The following is a 23,308-nucleotide window of genomic DNA, read 5'->3' as shown; positions in this document are numbered from 1 at the left end:
GCTCTGTGACATCAGTTGTATTGTCTTCTTCTCTAATGACTTCTGAAACAATTTCGATTGCCTATATTTACTTTTTATACTTATTATGTATGTTTATAAATTAAAACGCGCCGTGTTATTTAATTGAAACTGTCACAGGACTTAAAAAATTACAAACTTCGCCTCTATTTTTGATCTTTCATACTTGTAAAATTACATATTTATCGCTGTTATATTAATTTGTAATTGAATATAATAACTACTACGCAAGCAATACTCATCCAATAGGTATGTCAATGTATAAAATCTCTGCAGTAATTTTTTTTTTACTTTTCTTCATTACGCTGCTGTTTTCAGAATACCAGATAAATAAATAAATATACTACGACAATATACACACCGTCATCTAGCGCTAAAGTAAGCGTAGCTTGTGTTATGGTTGCTAAGATGACTGATGAATATTTTTTATAAATAATATACATAAATACTGATAATATACAGATAAACACCCAGACATAGAATAACATAAATTTTCATAATACAAACATTTTCCAGTTTTTTTTAAATCGAACCCACGGCCTCGGACTCAGAAAGCAGGATTGCTGTCCCAATGAGACGGCTTGACGCTATAGTCCTCCACGCTGGCCAAGTGCGGATCGGTAGACTTCACACCCTTGAGAACATTTTGGAGAACTCTCAGGCATGCAGGTTTCTTCGATGCTTTCCTTCACAGTTGAAGCAAGTGATATTTTAGTTACTTAAAACGTCCATAACTTACAATAGTTATAGTGCTGGGATTTGAACTTGGCCCTCCGAATGTGAAGCCGAAGTCCAAAAGAGTAGCCGAAGCCTTACCCACTAGGCTCCTTTCCACATGCCTTTTCATAAAACTCCCCATACACTAGTTATACAAACAGTTAATCAAGGGAAAATAAAAAAAAACCCTCCAACCCGACGCATCGAAAGCAAATATACGTCGCGGTATCACACCCACATTGACAGCGGTGATTTATACGACACGACTAATTGACTTGTGTTTGTTTAGTGCGTTGCCTACAGCTTTTATAATAGAAGACTTTATTTTAGGATGTTTATATCCCACGATTACGACGGCTGTATGTAGAATTTATACCCAATCTGTCAGTTTCATAGATAATATGTTTAGGAGAGTTCGCTGAGGAACTTTATGAGCTCTTCTCTTTGTCACAATTTCCGTAGTTTGAAGTCTTATTATTGCCAACAGTTAGCCGAAATCGCTTAAGTGGGTCAATGGATTGTTCCTGGATCTTCCATTACATTTCACATTGATGAAGTGCGAACTGCTGATTTGGTACATCGATAAGTCAAAAAGCGAACCCAATCTCACTTATTTTGTTCTCTCTAGTCCGAAAATGTGTTACGCATGAGATCCTACCTCTCATAACGTAATTACAAGTTAAACAATGCTGTACTTCCTTGCTAAGGCATATCCGCACATTTAATTTTTTTACTGTTCGAGAACCCTGTCTTTCGAGTCAGTTGCTGTACTGATAACTACGTGATGGCATTTTGCGTTCAAGAACAAAGGATTGAAACTACAAAAAAAAACTTAATTAAAAGAAATTCGGCAAAATAAAATATTGATAATTTCTCCAAGTGTAGGTAAAAACACTAATAAAAATTATAAAAAATTAATTATCTCTTTATCGGCCCACCAAGTTTCACTGAACATTAAAATTTAAGATTTTTGTAAATTCGAATCAATTCAATCACCGGTGCCGGTTTTTTGTAACGGTAGGCGCGTGCATCGTAAAAAGTAAGCTAGCGGACGATGTATTTCCGTCTCACTCGGTTTTTCGCAACTACCTTCATCCTGTTAAAATCGTCGCCGCTAAAGATAACTACAAAATAAATCTGTGCCTGTCCCAATGTAGAAAACACACAATCACAATCTATTTTCATGGTATAAGATTTATGTAATAAACAGCATAGAACACTTGAATCAAACTTTCTATTTACGATTCTCAGTCAGTCAGTCATCAATAAAGTACCTACAGTCGTGAGGAAAAAGTCTACGTCTACGACACGATATAGAAGTCGTGGCCCCTTAGCCCGTCATGTCAAGTTTATTTATTTTATTCATTGCGACGTTAATTGACACAGAGGTTCAAATGCATTCAAATGACTTTTGAATGGTCGCCATTTTGATTTTATGATGACAGATTTTGGCGGTAAATTAATTGAGATTTTAGAGTTTATAAGCCGTTGAAAAATCTGAAGAAATATTTATGTAAATAAGCTTATTTGATGAAAGAAATATTTGATTTCTTAAAACAGTGTAATTTATTTGTGGTTATAAAGTTATTTTCGACAATCTAATGCATAATAAATAAAGGTTATTTGTTAATCATTTTGTAATGAACATAAATTTTTACTTTTATAGTGGGCGGGTAAAATTTATGTACATGACTTTACTAATGCGTTCTTAATTAACAAATCTGTCGTATCTATGTAATAACATTTAATGAACGAATAATTGCTTTTTGTAAATGTTCTTATTTCGTTTAGAAACTTCATTAAAAAAAAATTGAAAAGGAATGTATGTAGCAGGTCAGTTCACAAATCTGCAGTAAACTCGAACGTAATTTATTTCTATGGTGGTTTCTTGATTTCCGATTTCTGCTGATATCCATTGTTTCCGTCATCTTCTGTTTGTGCTTATATCTTTGTGATAGTGAAGAAGTTTGATAATACTAGTTTGATTACCTGCATTTGCAAGCCTATCTTGTGTTGTTTTTGTAGTAATAATTGAAGGATTAAGCGGATGGACAACCTGATGGTAAGTGGAAAACCATCGCCGACAGAGCAACACTACAAAGTCCACCAATCCACACTGGGACAGCATGATGGACTACGGCCTTAACCCCTTCTCATTGTGGGAGGAGACCCGTGCCCTGTAATGGGTTAATATGACGTCAACTAAAATTAATAGAGCTTTTTGTGACAGAGCTTGTGGTAGAAATTGGTAAAGGAATATTGTAGTACATCTAAGAGTGTCACATATATTTAAATTCAAATTCAAATCCATTTATTTCAAGTAGGCCTACTTTAAAAGCACTTTTGAAACGTCAAGTATGGATGTTTGTAGTGACTCTACCACCGGTTTATAAAAGTAAGTTAGATCGATATAGAAACTTGTATCTATATCGATCTATCGCACAGCTCTTTTCTGTAGTATAAATATAGTTTCAAAATAAATAACCTCTTTAGACTTTGGTTTATGTCAATAAAATTAGCGTTCAATAGAGTCAGTAAATTATTCCCGAAATGTTTCAAGGTTAGCCGATGAACTAGCCGTTTAGAGCACAATGATTGAATAAATCACATTCATCGTGTAAATAAACGAACAATCTACTTAGAACCGGCTAATAAGACAGCTTCGTTCCGTATACGATATTGCGACTGTTTGAATCAGATCATTTGAATAGACGTAATCGGAGGCACGAGCACTAATTGAGTTATTAGTCTGTCCCAGCCGTGACAAAGTAAAGATAAATATCACCGGTATAAAGCTAACTACTCCTGTATTACGAAACACTTGATTTACAATGCGATCATCCGTTTTGTATATATTGGCTTTTGATTCATCCATTTTAGTAATAAATGCTTATGGCCGTTTTCACTAACTAAAAACAAGGCAATGCCTAAATAAGTAGCACCCAATCTAAGCAGGTACCCAAGCAGACATAAACTTTTCACCAATAGTTATCACCTAAGAGTTCGTGAAACGTTTTTTTTCTATAGACATCGCATAAATCATCAGGCATTCCATTTAGGCGATGCCTAATTGTAAACAAATCGGGCATAAGTGTTAAACAGCGTTAAACAGCGAAACATCGAAGAAGGAAAACATCGTGAAGAATCCCGCATGCCTGAGAGTTCTACATAACGTTCTCAAAGGTGTGTGGAGTCCACCAATTCACACTGGGCCAGCGTGGTGGACTACGGTCTTTACCCCTTTTCATTTTGGGAGGAGACCCGTGCCCTGTAATGGGCCGGTGGACCGAGTTCGAATCCCAGCACGCACCTCTAACTTTTCTAAGTTACGTGCGATTTAAAGAAGTAAAATATCACTTGCTTCAACGAAGAAGGACAACATCGTAAGGAAACCCGCATGCCTGAGAGATCTACATAACGGTCTCAAAGGTGTGTGGAGTCCACCAATCCACACGGGGCCAGCGTGGTGGACTACGGCCTTAACGCCTTCTCATTGTGTGAGGAGACCCGTGCCCTATAGTGGGCTGGTAATAGGTTAATATGATGATTGAACCCAGGTCCTTGGGATCGGTGGTTAAGCTGCTGACCTCGAGACCAACGAGACAAGACACATAAATGTTTTCGTAATAGGCAGCAGTAACATGTCGTGAGTGCAGTAGTTGTTTGAACAGTTTCACAGGAAACAGCGATTAGGTTAGAGTTTAACGTCTACCTACTAATTATTGGTTGGGAAAATTATTTTGCACGAATTCCTACTCCGAAAACTGTAATACTGGTGCCAATCAGACACAAGAATACACAGATCTCTGAACTAAACTTAATTATCTAGCTCTAGAGCTAAGTTTTTTTGTTGTATTGTAAATTGTGGCAAAACAAGCAGGTAAGTTGAAAACAGAGCAACAAACCGCAGGACATTCAAGGAATAGGTCCCGCAACGTGCCGCCCTGTGTCCAGCAACCTGAAGCGTATTAAGGTGTTAAGCCTCATATACCTTTAATGACAACGGCAACCTTCAGACTGGAACAAAAAAATTGCAACAAGCTGGTTATCAATAGCCAAACGATCCACTGCTGGACTAAAGGCTCTCCCCTCCGTAATATTCCCTTTGTCACCTAGTACGAACTCGAAGAGCGGCGGTGACAGCTGTATTCTGATCTGCGGTCGCCACACGGCTTAACAAGCTCTCACCATCATCATCATATCAACCCATTACGGACCCACTACAAGGCACGTGTCTCCTCCCACAATGAGGAGGGGTTAAGGCCATAGTCCACCACGCTGGCCCAGTGCTTATGGGCATATTCCACACACCTTTGTGAACATTTTGTAGAACTCTCAGGCATGCAGGTTTCCTTACGATGTTTTCCTTCACCGTTGAAGCAAGTGATATTTTTTTAAATATTTAAAACGCACATAACTTAGAAAAGTTGGAAGTGCCTGCTGGGATTCGAACTCGGCCTATCAAAAGTGAAGTCGAGCTCCTACACACTGGGCTATCACCGCTTCGACTAACAAGCTCAACTACTGTTGAATTCTGATGTACAGAATAGTTTGACGAAATCCCCTGCTCCCAATTGCTATGACATAAAACTAACGAGTTTTTTAATTACCCGTGTCAAGCCTATTTCTGTAAAGTTATTAGATTCGATAGTTTAGTGAATAGCTATACACTTTTAACGGCCTGTTATGTTTAACATAACTTTCATGTTATGGTATCGGATATCTTCGCCGTTCGAACTAAATTAGCTAGCATTAGTAGAAAGCCCAACTTTATTTAATTACAAGATATCGTTCCAGATACCCAATTCATTATACAAATGACGCCAACAGTGTGAATTTCTAAAATGAATTTAACTGAATTTATATTTGCGTGCTGCTAGTTTTAAAGTTAACAATCTTAACGCTGCAGTTAAATTAATTGGAATTATTTCTATCGAGTTTTCATATTATAAAGTTTCGTCATCTATACTAAATGCAGAATTATGCTACCGCCGATGTCACGTGTGTTTACTTGAAAGTCCGCCAACCACTTAATCCCTCTCTCCTTCGAGAGAGTTACTGTGCTAGCAGTGAATATAAAGAACAAACAAGAAGACAAATATAAAGAAAAACTAAAAGATTAAAGTAGCTATCCCCGTATATCTAATAAAATAAATTATTGAATGGAAATTGACATTTCAAATTGAATTCACCCACAGATGATTTGGGGGTAAAAATTTTGTTACAACGCTCTGAACTCAGAAAACTAGTCTGATTAAAAAAAACTTTTTTTTAGCCCTTGGCTGCAATCTAACCTCACTGGTGGTAAGTGATGATGCAGTCTAAGATGGTAGCGGGCTAACCTGTTAGGGAGTATGGTAGTCATACCCCTAATCGGTTGCGACGCGACATCGCACCGGGACACTAAACCGCTTAACGACTCGTCTTTGTCGGTAACTAGCCACGGCCAAAGCCTCCCACCAGACCAGACCAGAGAAAGTTCAGAAATTATGGATTCCCGAATTGTCCCTGCCGGGAATCAAACCCGGGACCTCCTACTTAAATTCACAGCGCTCACCGTTGCGGCAAAAAACGCATTTTTTTTTGCAAAGGACAGGTGGATTTTCTAGAAAGGCATAGACTCTTTAAAATCGCGCTACGATTCTTAAGAGCCGAGTTAAGTAAAACTCATATGGGCAATGACACGGCGGGACGGTATATATTTTGGAGAATAGCGAAGAAAGTTTGTATTGGAAACTTATAGAAGTTGTACGTGGACGAAGCCACGTGCAACAACTAGTTCGAAATAAAATAATAACGCCCATTAGACCACGCGTAAAACAAACTAAGATAAGTGAGATAATTTAAATATCAGAGGCAATCAAAGTCACGAACATTAATTGAGTTATTAACCTGCATAAGATTATACCACCGGTATACAGCACCCGTCGCCTTGCGCTTGACAGGTGAATGATAAATATCACTTTAATAGCGCTATTTAGTCACCTGCAGTGAAAGGCTTCAAATCAACAAAACTTCATATCTATCAAACGACACTTATAAGTGACTGTACAAAAATGTACCTATAGATCCCAGAGAGCTGTAATTTTTTGCCCTAGATCACAGATCTAGATAAATTAAAAATAGGTTTTGAAATACCTACCTACCTACTTCTTGTTTAACTCATGTATCAAAATTGTTTATTTATTTTATTTATACTCTTTATTTGCACACAAATAAAAATACAAAAAAAGAATAAAAGAAAACACAGACAGAAGAAGTATACAAAAGGCGGCCTTATCGCTTTGTAGCGATCTCTTCCAGGCAACGTTAGGATAAGGAAAACAAAAGGATAACATAATGCAGGTTGTGCATATTAAAAAAAAATACATACTAATAACTACATACTAATACTTAAACTAGATTACACAAATAAAATAATACATAATATATTAAATATGTATTAAAAAATAAAAAAATAATAATAAACTAATATATACTATAACATATACATATGGAAACGTCAGTCCCACAGTTTATTGACGATTTAATTTCCCAATTTAGCAACACTTCCGATCGTCTTTTCGAAATTAATCCACATATGGCTCTAACTATTATTCGCTTTTGTTTATTTGTTCCAAAATTTACGTATTTTCTTAGATGCTCACCTCTTTGGAAATTTAATTTTTTAATGGAAAAATTGGATACTTTTATAAAAGATATTCTTGTTAATATTTTAAATTGTCCCATAAGTAATCAGGCATGGACCCAGGCCTCACTTCCGATAGGGTATGGCGGTCTTGGAATTCGCAAAATTTCAAGTGTTTCGCTGCCAGCTTTTCTTTCCTCTGTGTACAGTACACACACTCTTTTTCAAAAAATTATATCCAATTCTTTGGGTTCCATAGAAGTGTCATACTTGGCAGAGGCAAGAAATAGTTGGTCTGCTCTTAGTCCCAGTATTTTGCCGGTTTCTTTTTCTTCACAGAGACAGTGGGACGACATTATTTGCAAAAAAACTTTTGACACACTTTTAGACCAAATGCCATCTAAAAGAGACCGTGCTCGTCTTCTCGCTCTCTCTGCTAAGGAGTCCGGCTACTGGCTACATGCTCTCCCTTCAGCTAACCTGGGCACTATGTTAGACCACACCACTCTATCGGTGGTGATTGGTCTTAGGCTTGGCGCCTCTATAATTCAGCCTCATCGATGCCACTGCGGAGACAGCGTTGACACCTACGGTCACCATGGACTCTCCTGTTCAAGAAGCGCTGGTCGCTTCTCTCGCCATAGCACCATCAACGACATCATCCGACGTTCTCTAGCTACCGCTCACGTACCAGCTGTATTAGAACCTATTGGTTTGGCGCGGAGCGATGGCAAGAGACCTGATGGTATGACGCTCATACCTTGGAGGCTTGGAAGGTCACTTCTGTGGGATGCAACTTGTGTTGATACCCTAGCTGCATCACACATCCAGGCCACTTCGTCAATGGTAGGTGCGGCTGCTTCCAGTGCCGAGCAGGCCAAGAGGCGTAAATATGAAAACCTGGATAGCAGCTTCATTTTTGTGCCTTTTGGTGTAGAGACTTTGGGACCGTGGGGTCCGGAGGCAAGAGCCCTTTTCAAAGAATTATCGAAAAGGGTTATCGAGTCTACCGGTGATCCTAGAGCGGGCAGTTACCTTGGCCAACGAATTAGTTTGGCCATCCAGAGGGGAAATGCTGCCAGCATCTTAGGAACTGTGCCTCGCTGCGGTGGTTTCGAGGACGTTTTAGATTTTATTTAGTTTTTAAATAGTTTATTTTAGGTTATAGTTATGTATTAATAAAAACTATAACATATCATAAATACATTAACAACAGTAAATACTATTACAAGTCGTTCCACCTCCGAAACCTTGAATTTTGAGATAACCCTTTTTCTTATTCTTTATTCCTTTGATTATATTAGTATTGTGGTGACGACCTCGCGCTATTGTATAAGGGGGAGATGTCGATCATATTCGAAAGAGGAAACGAAAGGACTTCGAGGAAATATTGGAGCGTTTGAAGTTTTGTGTACCGCGTTCGGGTAGTCGCCAGCAGCATTGGAAACCGTTACATTTACCTTTTTGTCGGACCAAGGCAGGACAACATGCGCCTGTATTTCGAATCAGCTCTCTTTTAAATGGTAACAAAAGCAACTGTGAAATTTTTAGTAGTTATTTGACCTCATTAAAAAAACCATGTCAAACATGTACTTACAGAACTTAAATTTTTTTAAGTTTACTTTTCTATCATCCCTTTTCTTATAGTATTGCAGGTAACTTTAACTTTTGTTTTTTTAGCTAAGCTTTTGAATTATTTTAATAAAGTATACTGTGGTAATTTCTAGAAGGATTCAATGTCCTGTCTTTCTCTTTTATTTTTGCTATTCTCATGATGTTATCTATTGTTACCAGGCCTACTAAAAAAAATATGAAGGTTGTTGCGGTTTTGTCTGAGAGTTCTCCATAGTTCTCTCAAAAACGAAGTCAAGAATACCAATCCTCACTTGGCGAGCGTGGTGGACTACGTCCTATACCCAGCTCATTCTGAGCGAAGATCCGTGTCCCATATTGGGTCGTTAGTAGACCGATGATGACAGAGATAATGATGAAACAAAATACAAATTTAAAAATGTTTATACTAATCCCATATCTAGCCCTAAAGTAAACGTAGCTTGTATTAAGGGTACTAAAACGACTGATGAATATTTCTATGAATAATATACATAATTACTTATAATATACAGATAAACACCCAGATAATGAAAAAAAACAATCGTGTTTAACACACAAACATTTTCCAATTGGAAATCGAACCCACAGCCTCGGACTCAGAAAACAGGGCCACTGCCCACTGCGCCAATCGGCTGACATAATTATTGATAATAACTTCACTTTTCAATTGGTTAATGTGTCCTTACACCATGTGCAGCACTTTCCCGACACCAATTTTACCTCCTATCCACAGAATTCAGAACATATAAAACCCTCATTCAGTCATTATTACAGGCAGTGTATTGTATCCAAAAACAGTGAAAACGCCCCGCGGCCGACTAAGTACTGAACACGAGAAATTTTTGTGTAGAAAAAACATATTTTAAGAAAATTTCTAAGCTATTTTATACCGCTGGCAACTGGAAAACTAAAAGTTTTATACTCGTATATTGCAGTAGTTACGACCAATGCACGTTGACGTTAAAGTTACTGAGATTAGCAAGTTATATATCAATCTAGTATCTCGAAATACGAAGTAAATCCATACATTTAATATTAAAGATAAATAACATATATCTAGTATTGCATCCGACGACAGCATTAGCATACTAGAAGATGTATGGACCTGATCGAATGCTGTTGGATAAATAAATAACAGGATGAAAGTCTGTGCGCTCACGATATATCTTATATCAATTATTAAGAATTGGATTTTGTGAATAAACTAGCTTCTGCGAGTTTCACGGTTACTGCGGCGAGGAAATGCAATTTTTTAGTAGCAATATTTATCCCAGAAGCTGTTGACAGAGACTACGTCAGCGCTTTTAAAAATCCCGTGAGCATCGTAATTTTCTGGGATAAGAAGTATCCGTCAAAAGTGTATGTCTAAATTTTGCCGAGATCGATTTAGCTGTGAAGCCGTTATTGGATTTTTTATATATAATTAATAATAATATCATTTATTTGCATTAAACATGGGTTACATACGTGAGGCAAAATGGCTTGAAACCTTTTTAAAACGCGGTGAAAACATATTATATTGCACAATAATGATGACTTTTAGTACCTTGTTTATGTTTATTTTTAATATGATCTTAAGTATTTATGTATGATTGAGTATATATTAGTTTTTTATTTTATATTTATTTATCATATTTTACTTATCATAGTTTACGTATTTGTGTTTAGCTATTTGTCCGCCTTCGCTTATCTTATTCTGTTATATAATAGTGTAGATGGCTCAAAGTTACCAAATAAAAATAAATATATTTAAAAATTGCGGTCGGAACATCCTTTCATCTCCTTACTTTACTATTTTTATGTTTTTGATTTTCCATTTGTACTCTTTACTACGGGAAAGGATCTAAAATGTAAATTATTATGATTCTAGCTTAAAACCTTGACTAGTTAAAAAAATATATTAAAGTATAAATTGAATCAAATCGTTTTTTATGTACCTACCCACCTACCTAAATAATCGGCCTACGTTTTATATGTAGACGTAGATTTTCTTTAAAAAAAAACTGATACAACTGAATTGGTATGGTCATTGATCTTTTCCTGTCTTAGAAAAAAAAAGTAACCTATGTTACGTCCTTTCAACTAACTCAATGCCAAAAATGAAGTTGATAGGTTGTTTGGTTCGGGCGTTAAACAAACAAATGAACACACTTAGGCATTTATAATATTAGTAAGGGTTTCACTAATCATACTTTATGGTATTCAACTTTAAACTCTGTGTTTAATATTAATTAAACCTAATTTGTTTCAGCGACCCGTGAAGCAGCGTTCACGTACGCGATAACATCGGCGGGCGTCACGCACGCCCTGAGCACGGCCTGCGCACGGGGTGATTTGCCGGCCTGCGGTTGTACTTCCAACAGGTAACTATTGCGTTCGCCATCACCAACCCATAACTTAAGCTATGCTTACTCTGGGGCTAGATTGCGGTGTGTGTATTGTCGTAAGATATATTTTATTTATTTACTAGCATATCCAGCCCGCTTCGCAGGGCTATATTCTGCTTTATTTTATTTAAACAATAAACTTACATCAATACATTTTAAGTCAATTTAAGTCTCATAATATATTAAATCATTTTCTTCTATTCTCTTTTCGAGCTGGCGAAGATCATTATCTACACCCATGTACACCCAACAATAGAATATCATCATAGTAAATAAAAGCTGTATTTGACAGTTTGACAGTTCAAAAATAGGAGTGCTCCGATCGTCACCAAACTTTACAGGATAACTCGCCAGGTCAATCCGGAGATTCCCTGAAAGTTTCATTGAAATCGGTCCAGCCTTTTCGGAGCCTATACGGAACATACCCACACACTTTCTCTTTTATGTATATCGATTACCGGCCAACTACAGGGCACGGGCATTCTCTTAAAATGTATTTAAAGAAGCCTCAGCGGGAAATAGAGTAAGATATCTTAAGAATATTTGATTTATAACCATTTATAAACCACATTATCAGTCCCATTACTGGCGTTGGTCTCCTTTCAGTATGAGGAGGGTGTAGGCCGCAGTCCGCCACGGCCTCGTGCGGATCTGTAGACTTCACACAACATTGTGAACATTATGGAGAACTCTCAGTCCAACAATCCCGCGTTACGCTGTTAAAATCAGGCTACACACAATCTGAAAAAGAAGCACGCCGGTTTCCTCACGATTTTTTCCTTTACAGTTACAGCAAGTGATATTTAAATTCTTAAAACACGCATAGCTTGAAAAGTTTTAGATGTGTAAACCATCTTGATTAAATAAATACTGCTCTATTTACAAATAAAACTGCTCTGAATGGACACCTTATTCGATTGCGGGTGCCATATATATATATTTTATTCCACTAAGAGTAAGCATCTGCTACTTAGGTAAGTCTGTCTAACCTGTTACGGGTATTGCAGATATATTGAACCCATACCCCTTTTTTTTTTGGGATTGGTGCAAAAGATTTATTGCTACCTCCGACCAGGGCAGGACGGAGGTTATGTGGGAGTTTGGGTATACGCCCTTTAGAGGGGGGACCCTCTAAAGGGCGTATACCCAAACTAAAAACCACCATAGCATGTCCCTTTTGTTGGCTTTGTTAGACGCCCGGGAAACCCGTTGTATGCCACCAGGACGAAAAAAAAACCTTTTCGGTTTCTACGCGACATCATACCGGTGCCAGCACTTTTTTGTCGGTAGTGTGGTAACCAGCCACGGCAGAAGTCTCCCACCAGACAAACTATATTAGTATTACATAGGTATACGTATTAATTAAGGAATGCTAATCATTACTTTTAGTTTTCTTTGTTTTTACCTATAAATGATAAATTAAGTGTTATTAATATAAAAATGCCAGTTATTTTCCTCTGTTCATTGATCTTCCTATTCCGTTAACCAGACGGCGGTCCCCAAGTCCCTCGGAGCAGTTCCAGTGGGGAGGCTGTGGAGAAGCGGCTTACGGCGCCCGCTTTGCGAGACGGTTCCTGGACTCCAGGGAAATGGAGGCCGACGCGAGGAGTCTCATGAATCTCCACAACAATCGAGTCGGCAGGAAGGTGAGCGAGGTATCTACACGTGATCATGTCAATAAGAGATTGTTTTCCCTCTTCTCAGCATCCGTTAAGAAAAATTAATTATTATAAAAGACTTATTTGAATGAGTTATTACAACGTTAATAACATGTCTTGAAGCTGAAATCTGCCTTCCTGTCTGTTGAAAATTATTGACTTATGTCTTTAAGTAACGTTATTATAAATTTATCTAGTTTGAAAAAAAAACGATTTAACTACCTACTTAACATTCTTTTACTCCAATTATTCTTACATTCGGGGAAGGAAATCTCTCTGAAGATAAGCAATTCTCATATTCTCATCCTGCCTTTTTCATACATAGGTAGTTTTATTTTGTTTTTGGTTTTTGTTATATTTGGTTAAATGAATTATTTAATTAAAAGCAAAAGCACATATTTTGGGACACGCCACTCAACTCTAAAGCTAAAAAATTGTGCTTGGTCGGACAGAATGATTGCCCGAAAATCACTTACGTTGATTTTAGTTAACTTAATACTATGTTTATAAGCATAAAAATTAAGATTTGATTTAAAACGCGTGGTTTCGCTCATAGTGTAATTATTACTTGTTATTGTATTTACAGCTTAAATGTCATGCACTGGCGTCTCGAATCCTGATTGAGCCACTCCGATTTGCCTATATAATTTCATACCAATTTCTTATACCATTCACATACATTAAGCATTCATTTGAAGAAATTGCCCCGACATTACTACTGCATGCGGCTACTGCAGAAATTATGCTAATCCTTATTAGCGTTTCAATTGCTATTGGAATGGGGTTTCCTACGTTTAAAGAGATCACTCATCAATATTAAACAGTAATTTGTAAGATTGTAAGATGTTAGCAAGATCTGGAATGTTGATTCTATAAGATGGAATTAAGTGCCAGCACAGACAGGGTGAAGTGTAACGTGTAATGGGAATTTCTCCACTGGCTGATAAATATTAAACTTTCTTCTCTTCCTCCTATATAAACTCTTATATAGATCAGTTACAGGGTAGATAAGCGGTATCGTTATTGTAATATTATTGACGACGCCGCACAGGGCATCACCGTTTGCCAGATTTTCCACATATTGGCTCTTAAAACAAGATCTTAGTATGATCTGGCATGTTGATTCTATAAGATGGAATTATGTGATAGGGTAGACAGGATAAGGTGTTGTATAATTTCACCACTAGAGACCTTATTATATTGGTTACGTTAAATATTAAACTTTCTCTGTTTCCTCCTATTTTAGACGGATCATTTAACTAAAATTAAATTAAAATATACTTAGTGTTTCATGTAATTAAAGGCGTATAAAATTGCTATTTATGCAACTGTTACGTAGTACAGTTCAGTTTTCAGTGATCGTAAAATGTATACGTATTTATTTACTGCCCCAGATAAACAAAAATAGAGATAAACTACATCATCTGTATATACTGTATATGCAAGTATCTAAGGGCAGATCTTCGGCACTTTCGTCCGGAGGCACGCACTTCCAACGTATTTAAGTTATATGACTTGCTTAAAGCAATTACACTGTGAAAGAAAACATCTTGAGGAAACCTGTATGCCTTATAGTTCTCGTGATGTCTACAAATTCTAACTTGGCCAGCAAGGTGGACTACGGCCTGAAGCCTTCTCATTTTTTGAGGAAACCCGTGCTAAGTAAAAAGGTTGATGATCATATAATGAATTTATGTATATTACAGTCCCTGATCAAATATCTTAGCGGATAATACGATGAATTGATGTCCAGTCCCTAATCAAATATCTTACACGATAATATTAACTTACGTTTTCTACAAGTTTCCTCGAAAGATCCCGGGGGTCCAATTACGATGTTGAGCGAAAGTATAGGGTATTTTGTGAGGTTTCATTATTGGCCCTAGGGTTGAGAATATCATGATTTTGGTTCCCATGTAAAAAGTATGTAGTCTCAAATTCAAGGTGGCTATTTCAAGCAATTTATGTCAGGTTTTCCATTGGGTACAATTTTGATCTACGTTTAACTTTTTAAGGACTATTTTGGACCTTTGACACTACGACGCTCATATTGACCGTCGACCGTCGTCGAATTTTTTTTAAGAGTCTTTGTCCGATCTTATTTCGCAAGACCAGTAAACGAAAAATGGTTTAAGTATCATGTATGACTTCAATTTTTATTTTTAATTCTAAACTAGAACTTATGAAAGCTGAAGTTGGTGATTTAATATAATGAGAGATGTTTTCATTTGTTGTTCTTGTTGCATTTCCTTCCGATTTTTCTGTATATTATCCCTACATTGATTGATCATTGTTGCTAGATTTAAATGTACCTTATTTTTTGTAGAAAGTATTGTTTTTAGAGGTAGTGGTTATCTCTCTCTCTCTTTAGTCGCTCCCTCATGACTGAGGATCGTGATCACTGGTATGGCGAGTAATCTTGTCATATAAGATCTCTCTCCATCGGGTCCTGTCTTTGGCCATTTGTATTGCGTTATAGAAGGTACGGGCACCAGTTTCTCTCAGTTGATCTGACCACCGGGATGGAGATCTGCCACGGGGACGTTTGCCTTCTACATTTCCAACCATTATTAACTTTTCAATGCTCTCGTTTCCGCGGCGTGTGATATGTCCAAAATAACTAAGGATGCGCTGAAGGCAAATGGTAGAAAGACGTGTTTTAATTTTGAGTTGTGAAAGAATTGATACATTTGTGCGCTTGGCAGTCCACGGTATGCGTAGCATTCGCCTCCAGCACCACATTTCGAACGCATCAATTCGCTGTTTTTCTCTAGCGCGAACAGTCCAAGTTTCTACGCCATATAGGAAAATAGGAAAGATTAGTGCTTGTACCAGTCGCAATTTGGTTCTATTCGTTATGCTACGATTCTTCCAGATATTTGTTAACCTAAGCATCGCATCCTTAGCTATCGCTATTCTTCGTTTTATTTCGGAAACGCATGAGCCATCACTAGAGATTAAGGAACCCAGGTACGTATAAGTCTCTACAGTGTCTATATCCTGAATGCTGCAAATATTGGAAAGAACAATAAATAAGTAAAGTGGTTATAGACAAATATAATTAGAGAAGTTCAATGGACTGAACTTTATTATAAAGTTCATTAGATATTTCAAATAGGCCGTTTCAAAAGTGCTTATACTAATAAGCACTTTTGAAACGTCAAGGTTGTCAGTTTTTAATGACTCTACCACTGGTTCGGAAGGCATCTTGTATAGCCTAACGTGCTCCGAGAGGCACAGAGCCTCTGCCGATTTCCTTAGTCCGGGCGGATAGTGAGATTTATTTTAAGCTGCCATTCTCAGTTATGAATATCTAATAAAAAAAAATATCGTTTAAGCCCATCAACCCACATTTGAACAACATGAAGTTCCAAAACTCTAAATCATCTCTATATTAAACATTACAAAACATTATTGATGATCAAAAACCCATAGGTACCTAACTAATAATGCCAGCACGAATACTTTAACATAAATACGTTGAAAGCTCCCACAAGTTTTAAAGAGAAGTAAGTTACGTACTCATATTAACTTTTTATTGCTCGCTGTAGGCTTCTGTACAATTACCGCCATGTTGGTTTTATAATTTTTATTCTCAACTCGTTTCCCGCGCACGCAATGATCATCTTCTCTACAGATAACAAATTGTGGTAATTTTTAAACAATTTCTGCGTTTCCTTAACGAATGAATTTATATTATTCTCTAATCGGGTAGTTACTATAAGTTATACGCAAGATAATGGCTCGCAAATTTATTTATTTAGTTTGTTTTCTTTTGAATATTCATTTTTGTGATCTTAAGATACGTAGTACCTGATTTTTATATTTTTTTTTGTTTGTTATGATTTTAATTTGTAATGAATTTATATTATTCTCTAATCGGTCAGTTACTATAAGTTATACGCTTATATTGCTCGCTAATTTATTAATTTACTTTATTTTTTTGTGAAGGTACCTAATTGTATAGTAGGTACCTAATTGTTATAATTTTTTTGCTTGTAAGGATATCAGCATTTTGCAAAGCACGTTGCTGATATCAGTTCTATACTATTAAACCTTTGGTTTGGATTATTTACCTCAGCCACTTAAAGAAATTGTTAAAGCAGACAGTTGGCCTTCGCTTATTCATTTGTTTAACGCCAGTTCAACTCCAACTTACGATTCAGTAAACTTGAATCATAATTCCTTTCTATGTTTTGATTTGTGTAGACGGTTGGTTTTTATGGTGCTAAGAATATTATTTTACTAAAATGTAATATTTTAATATTATTTTACAGACGGTAAAGGACTTAGTGCGGCGCGAGTGCAAGTGTCACGGCGTGTCGGGTTCTTGCGCGCTACGTACGTGTTGGCGCGCTTTACCCCCTTTCCGGGCGGTAGGGGCAGCCCTGAGGGACAAATACCACAGAGCGAGGCTCGTCACTTCGCATCCTCCACCGGCCACGCATGCGCCTCAGACACATCTTGTTATACGAAGGTAAAATTACAAAAACTTCTGAGCGCAGCCCTGAGATACAAATACTAACCAGCGAGCCATCTCTTTGCATCCTCTATCAACCGCAAATGCTATGCATGCATTTGTGGCTGACAGGCGAGGAAGAATAATGTTATTAAAGCAAATTTTCAACATGGTAGAGTCGCAAAAAACAGAGACTTTACTTTTAAAAAGTGTTTCAGTCCACATTAAATAAATTGTTTTTTTTTAAACAACTTGTGAAAACATTTGGCCTGCGTTACCCCCTGTTGTTATATAAAAATAAAAACCTATTGTTTACCAAGCAATCATTTGCAAGATGTTTTACAATAAAAATACACTTAAGAATACTACGATATGCAATAAAATTTAAAAGTATAGAGTAATCGCTATGTTTATTGGTTTATATTATCCCCCCAACCGACTCCTTGGCAAAGCCTTTAATTTTGTTTAATTGCAACACAGGTCAGATTAAAGATGAAACTTTTACATGCAATCAACAGGTCTAGACAAAACGCTGGTATCGGTCGACAGCCCCGCAAGTCGGAGCTAGTGTTCCTGGAACCATCGCCATCGTACTGTGAGCCTGACCCGATCTCCGGTTCGATGGGCACACATGGCCGACACTGCAACAGGACCTCTAGGGGTAAGAGTAAGCTAGGGCTAATCGCAATGCTAGTAACACATTGAGATTACAAAATGTAAATGTATGTAATGCCATTAGAGATTCAAGTCACGCGTAAGAATAGGATTTAAAGCTAATTACTTTCCATTTGTTAAATCAGTTAGGTACGAGCGTATTATCAGCTATTTAAGAGCGCTACAGCAATTAAACAGCGGTAAACATACAATCTATAATCAAACAAAAAATTTTCATTATTTAAGTTGGCCTTTTGATGCGTACATGATATGTTTAAACTATAGTACCTAAGTGATGGTGATAATGAAAACGGAAAATGGGCGGGGCATGATTGCTTGGCCAAAGCATTAGGTAGCTAGCCTCCACGCTGCATAAACATGGCGGTAAACTGGTGGAACAAAAAGAAAATGAAATAGTTCATTGCACACAAATTAACGACGTTAAAGAGGAAACAAAATACCTGATTTTACCATTTACGGGTAAGGTCACTTTGAGTGCAGGATTTAGAGGTACCTTACCCCTTTATTTTGGATTTAAAATTAGAGATTAACATCTCTAATTTAAATTCTAAATAGCCAATAACTATTCTTGAGACTTTGGATTCCAAATGCAAAAAATGCCGACTCATAGTTCCTGAGATTAGCGTTTTTAAACCAAAAACAAAGTGTAGCATCTAAATAATATTAGTATATAGCAGGGCTTTCCAACCTGGGCGCCGACGAAAGTACAGAGTTGAACTTCAAAGAATCAAGAAAAAAATTAGTTGGATGGTCTTGGTGGTCAGTGGATGGCTACGTATTTCCGTGGTGTTACCTGGTACAAGGTGCCAACTGAAAATCAGCGCTGTATGCTCCCACTGGCGCATGCAGCACAATGCTGAGCTGGCACCTTTTTTCTAGGTTGTGCCACACATAACATATGTGGTGTTGTGAATATTGTAATGTGTGGCGCAATGTAAAAAATAAATGTTTCTTTCTTTCTTTCTTTGTGCAATAATGCCAAGGCTTGTCCCACACTTTGTAAAATTATGTAGAGATCACCAAGGTCTCATAATGGGGATGTTTTTTTTGCCTACCTGCCTAAGTAATAAGTAGATACTAGATATCTATTTTAACCAGCTAGGTTAGGGGGCTGACACCGTGTCAATTTTCTTGACTTGTAACCGCTGCCTTAAGGTTAAGATAGATCCTTCACATCAACCCTTATCAGCCCACTACAGAGCACGGGTCTCCACCAACAATGAGTCACCTTGTGGTAACACCTTAAGGCCGTAGTCCACCAGGCTGGCCCAGTGCGGATTGGTGGACTCCACACACCTTTGAGAAAATTATGTAGTACTCTCAGTCATGCTGGTTTTCTCACGATGTTTTCATTCACCGTCGAAGCAAGTGATATTTTATACTTAAAACGCACATAACTTAGAAAAGTTAGAGGTGCGCTTCGAACTAGTCCCCCAGAAAGCGCTTCGGTATAAAGATAAGGTACATATATATATAGCTAAATGATGGTATGTGTCTATTCTAGGGGAGGAAGGCTGCGAAACTCTATGCTGTGGTCGTGGCTACAACACAGTGCGAACTGAAGAGGAAACAAAATGTAATTGCCGTTTCCATTGGTGCTGCCGGGTGTCGTGCGACAAGTGCATCACTCGCAACGAGTTGCACGTTTGCAAGTGAGCGCCATCCAACGACGAGTAGCAAAACTAATAAAACATTATTACTGAGACTTTGATTTAAAAAAAATAACGAACATTAAAGTGTTAAACAGTACTTACTTTATGATAAAAGAAAATTAATTTTGCGAAATATGATTTTTTGAACATTACACATGGGCTTTCCTAGTGTACCTTATGTTTAAAACGTCGATGTTATTACTAATGATAAACTTGACAAATTGTATTAAATATAACAATATTATTATATTTAGATTTTTGGACCTGTGAATAATGTTATTCTTAAATACTATTTAAATAATATTAGCTCTACTGTTTATAATTTAGGTGTGTACTTAATTTTGACTTTTTGTAAATAGATCACCAGTATTTTTTAATATTAATTGCATTAGTATGAAGTATGAACAAGCATTTAACCTATGACTATGGCGGCTTTAAAATTATTATACATTAAGGTTTTTGTTATATTTAGCTGCTATTTCGGTTGCATTAGTGCTAATTCGGTTGTACATAAAGGGCTTTGAATATTTTGACTTACGTACTCTGAATCATTTTAGGCCTATTTTATTATTGGACGCAAATGTCTCAAATGAGTGTGTGAATGTCTAAGATGAAACAGTAGCTGAGCTCAATAAAAGTGAGCATTTTTAACAAGTGATTATCTTTTTATTATTACAGTAAAACCTGTCTAGGAAGTTTCTCTATATACTTATTTGTATTGATTTTGATTAAACAGACAAAAAATAGTGGACAGTACGTAAGCCATTCTAAAATATGTAAACCCCCTCTTAACTAAATCGGCAGCTATAATTTACTTAACATATTATTTCTATCAATGAGATGACCGTTTAGTTAAGAAATTTGTTTCCGACCGAATTACCACAAATGTTTTACAATATAATAAATAGATGATAAAATGTCTTGAGATTTCTACGTTAGGTTATTCCTTTAAGCTGAAAAAAGTGGCGACCGAAGCTAAACTGTATTATTAACTGTCAGTTTTGTAATGCATTCAAAATATTTTTTCCCTTTTGTCGCTCATATTAGGTACGAGCGACATTTTGTGATAAGTGGATTATTGCAAACGGGTAGAATTGAATTAGAAAAATTCTAGAGGATCGACAAATTTTCCACGATACCTTAAAAAAATAGTATCATGTAACTTTACTCTACCAGCAAGTTCGGTAACTTTGTTAAAAAATGCTACTTTCGCAGTCTCTGAAAATAATTTTGTTCAAACTCCAAATTTTTTGATAAAAAAATATTTATTTGAAATTAAATCATTTATTTTAGTTTCTTTGAAAAAAATACATAGCTAAACAAAGCTATTCAATTAGACTGTACTCGTTTTATAGTGATTGTAATATAAGTAGGCATCGTAATTATACATTCGTCTAATATTTAATGGACAAAATATATCATATGTACTTAATAATGCATTCCTTGTAGCGTAAGCCTAACTTATTCATATCACATTACAATTTTAAATAAACTTTTTCACGTGCATAATAATTTTGTTTTTTTAATGTATTGATTAATTTGTCCTTTATTAATAAATAAGTACGAAATACGGAGTATTGTGTGTACTCACCACGCTATAAAATCGTATTGCCTAAGTTGCGAGATTTTAACTCTTGCTGAAAAACGGTTTCTTTGATTTTGAATTAGTACTATACCTCGGTTTTTGTTTTATGGCCAGGGGAAAAAAATTGTAGATATGTTCAAATTCAAAACTTCTTTATTCATGTAGGCCTATCACAGGCACTTATGAAGCGTTCATACATATATGTTTACATAATTGAAAGGGGATGGTGATAACTTCGTTCGCCAACCTAAACCTAAGTACGAGGGTTCCAAATGCGCCCCGGTCTAAAGAAGAGCCCACAACAAACTTAGCCTGGTAAAAACCGGGTGTTCTTAATTCTGTGACCATACATACCACCAGAGTATTATTTACCTTATGTTGTACTCACTCTACGAAACTACTTAAATGTTAATAAATGAAAGATTACAGAAATAATACCAATAAGTTTACTAAAATATACTCAGTGGACTTACACTGTCAGTTTCAGTTCAGCGGGTTTCATATATTCCAATTCAAATTCAAATGCATTTATTTGCTTAAAACAAGACAAAATATTATACATGTTTAGTCGCAGTGCACGACATGCAAATATAAATATTTTAAAAATAAAAAAATATTGTGATTATAAGAATGTCATATGTACACTATGACGACGGCCGACTGGCGCAGTGGGCAGCGACCCTGCTTTGTGAGTCCAAGGCCGTGGGTTCGATTCCCACAAGTGGAAAATGTTTGTGTGATGAGCATAAGTGTTTTTCAGTGTCTGGGTGTTTATATGTATTTTCTAAGTATTTATGTATATATAATTCATAAAAATATTCATCAGTCATCTTAGTACCCATAACATAAGCTACGCTTACTTTGGGGCTAGGTGGCGATGTGTGTATTGTTGTAGTATTTTTATTATTATTTATTACTAAGATAGAATGGTTATATGGAATAGGTGTAAAAAAAAAAAATAATAAAAAAAAAAAAAAGTTTTTTTCACAGAATAGAAACACTGATCCACTAACCAGTCGTGTAATTTAGCTTTGAACTTCAAGAACGGTAACTCTTCTAAATTTAATGGTAATTTATTATAAATCATTATCATACAATAATAACTTTTGGAACACAGCGCTGTTTTGCATCGTGGATAATATATTTTATTTTTATATCGGGTATTAAGTGATACTACATTATTTTTCATAAAATTTATTTATTAAAGTTAGGTTTTATAAGGTGTGCCACGATGGAACCGAATTTATTATCGGTTACCTTACGTGTACAAAACTACTGCCCATTCTTAAGATTTTTTTAAGTTGACAAAGAGTTTTTAAATTTCAAAACAATCATATTTACGTGCACCGCCTTATTTAATCTGTCCCTGGTTAAACAAGTTAGTGTGTACGTCTATAACCAATTAACTACCTTTTAGTAGTAATCCAATTAAAAGTTGAACCGAAACGTAACTTAAAAGTCATTTTATGATAAATGTAAGTAGAGAAGTACATCACGTTCGTTAAAAGTTAACTCTAAAGGACCACCCGGAAATCCTGCTACAAAAGCTAAAGTAGAACCGATGTGTCAAAGGAAAGTTTTAACGATCTACTTCTTGTTCGAATAAAATATTATGCTTCATTGGGTAATAGCAGCGACAAATTGTCGTTCAATGGTAATCTGTCTACTTAGAACTTACTTATAAATGAAGTACTTATACCCGGTATGTAATATAAACATACAGCGACGGAGTAAGGTTTGCAACGTTAACCGCATGTTGTGCAATATGTGTTATGCTTTTTCCACTCAATCTAGGCATCATGAATCGAATGTTAAATGATTGAGGCGATGTCTCTAGAAAAAAAACGTTTCACAAACTCTTAGGTAAAAGGCCAGTGGCGTGCACTGAGTTATTTACCATATCGCATACAGCACG

General features: G+C 36.4%; 1 protein-coding gene across 3 annotated transcripts in view; it reads left to right on the top strand.

The window, feature by feature from the left end:
* The window catches only part of LOC120625910 (protein Wnt-7b-like), a 105,464-nt gene extending 84,420 nt beyond the window's left edge, over positions 1-21,044 (top strand). For 2 of the 3 annotated variants that reach the window (XM_039893196.1, XM_039893181.1), the window contains exons 5-9: positions 11,229-11,340; positions 12,854-13,019; positions 17,300-17,499; positions 18,000-18,142; positions 19,661-21,044. In XM_039893196.1, the coding sequence (XP_039749130.1) occupies positions 11,229-11,340; positions 12,854-13,019; positions 17,300-17,499; positions 18,000-18,142; positions 19,661-19,812 (773 nt within the window). In that variant the 3' untranslated portion in view covers positions 19,813-21,044. The remainder of the gene's footprint in view (positions 1-11,228; positions 11,341-12,853; positions 13,020-17,299; positions 17,500-17,999; positions 18,143-19,660) is intronic. The other variant, XM_039893188.1, reaches the window with a different exon arrangement.
* Positions 21,045-23,308: the final 2,264 nt, after the last annotated feature.

The sequence above is a fragment of the Pararge aegeria genome, chromosome 1, assembly GCF_905163445.1.
Source record: "Pararge aegeria chromosome 1, ilParAegt1.1, whole genome shotgun sequence".
In the NCBI taxonomy this organism is placed as follows: domain Eukaryota; kingdom Metazoa; phylum Arthropoda; class Insecta; order Lepidoptera; family Nymphalidae; genus Pararge; species Pararge aegeria.
Note: the sequence above shows the minus strand (reverse complement) of the source record. Positions and strands in the feature narration are given on the sequence as shown.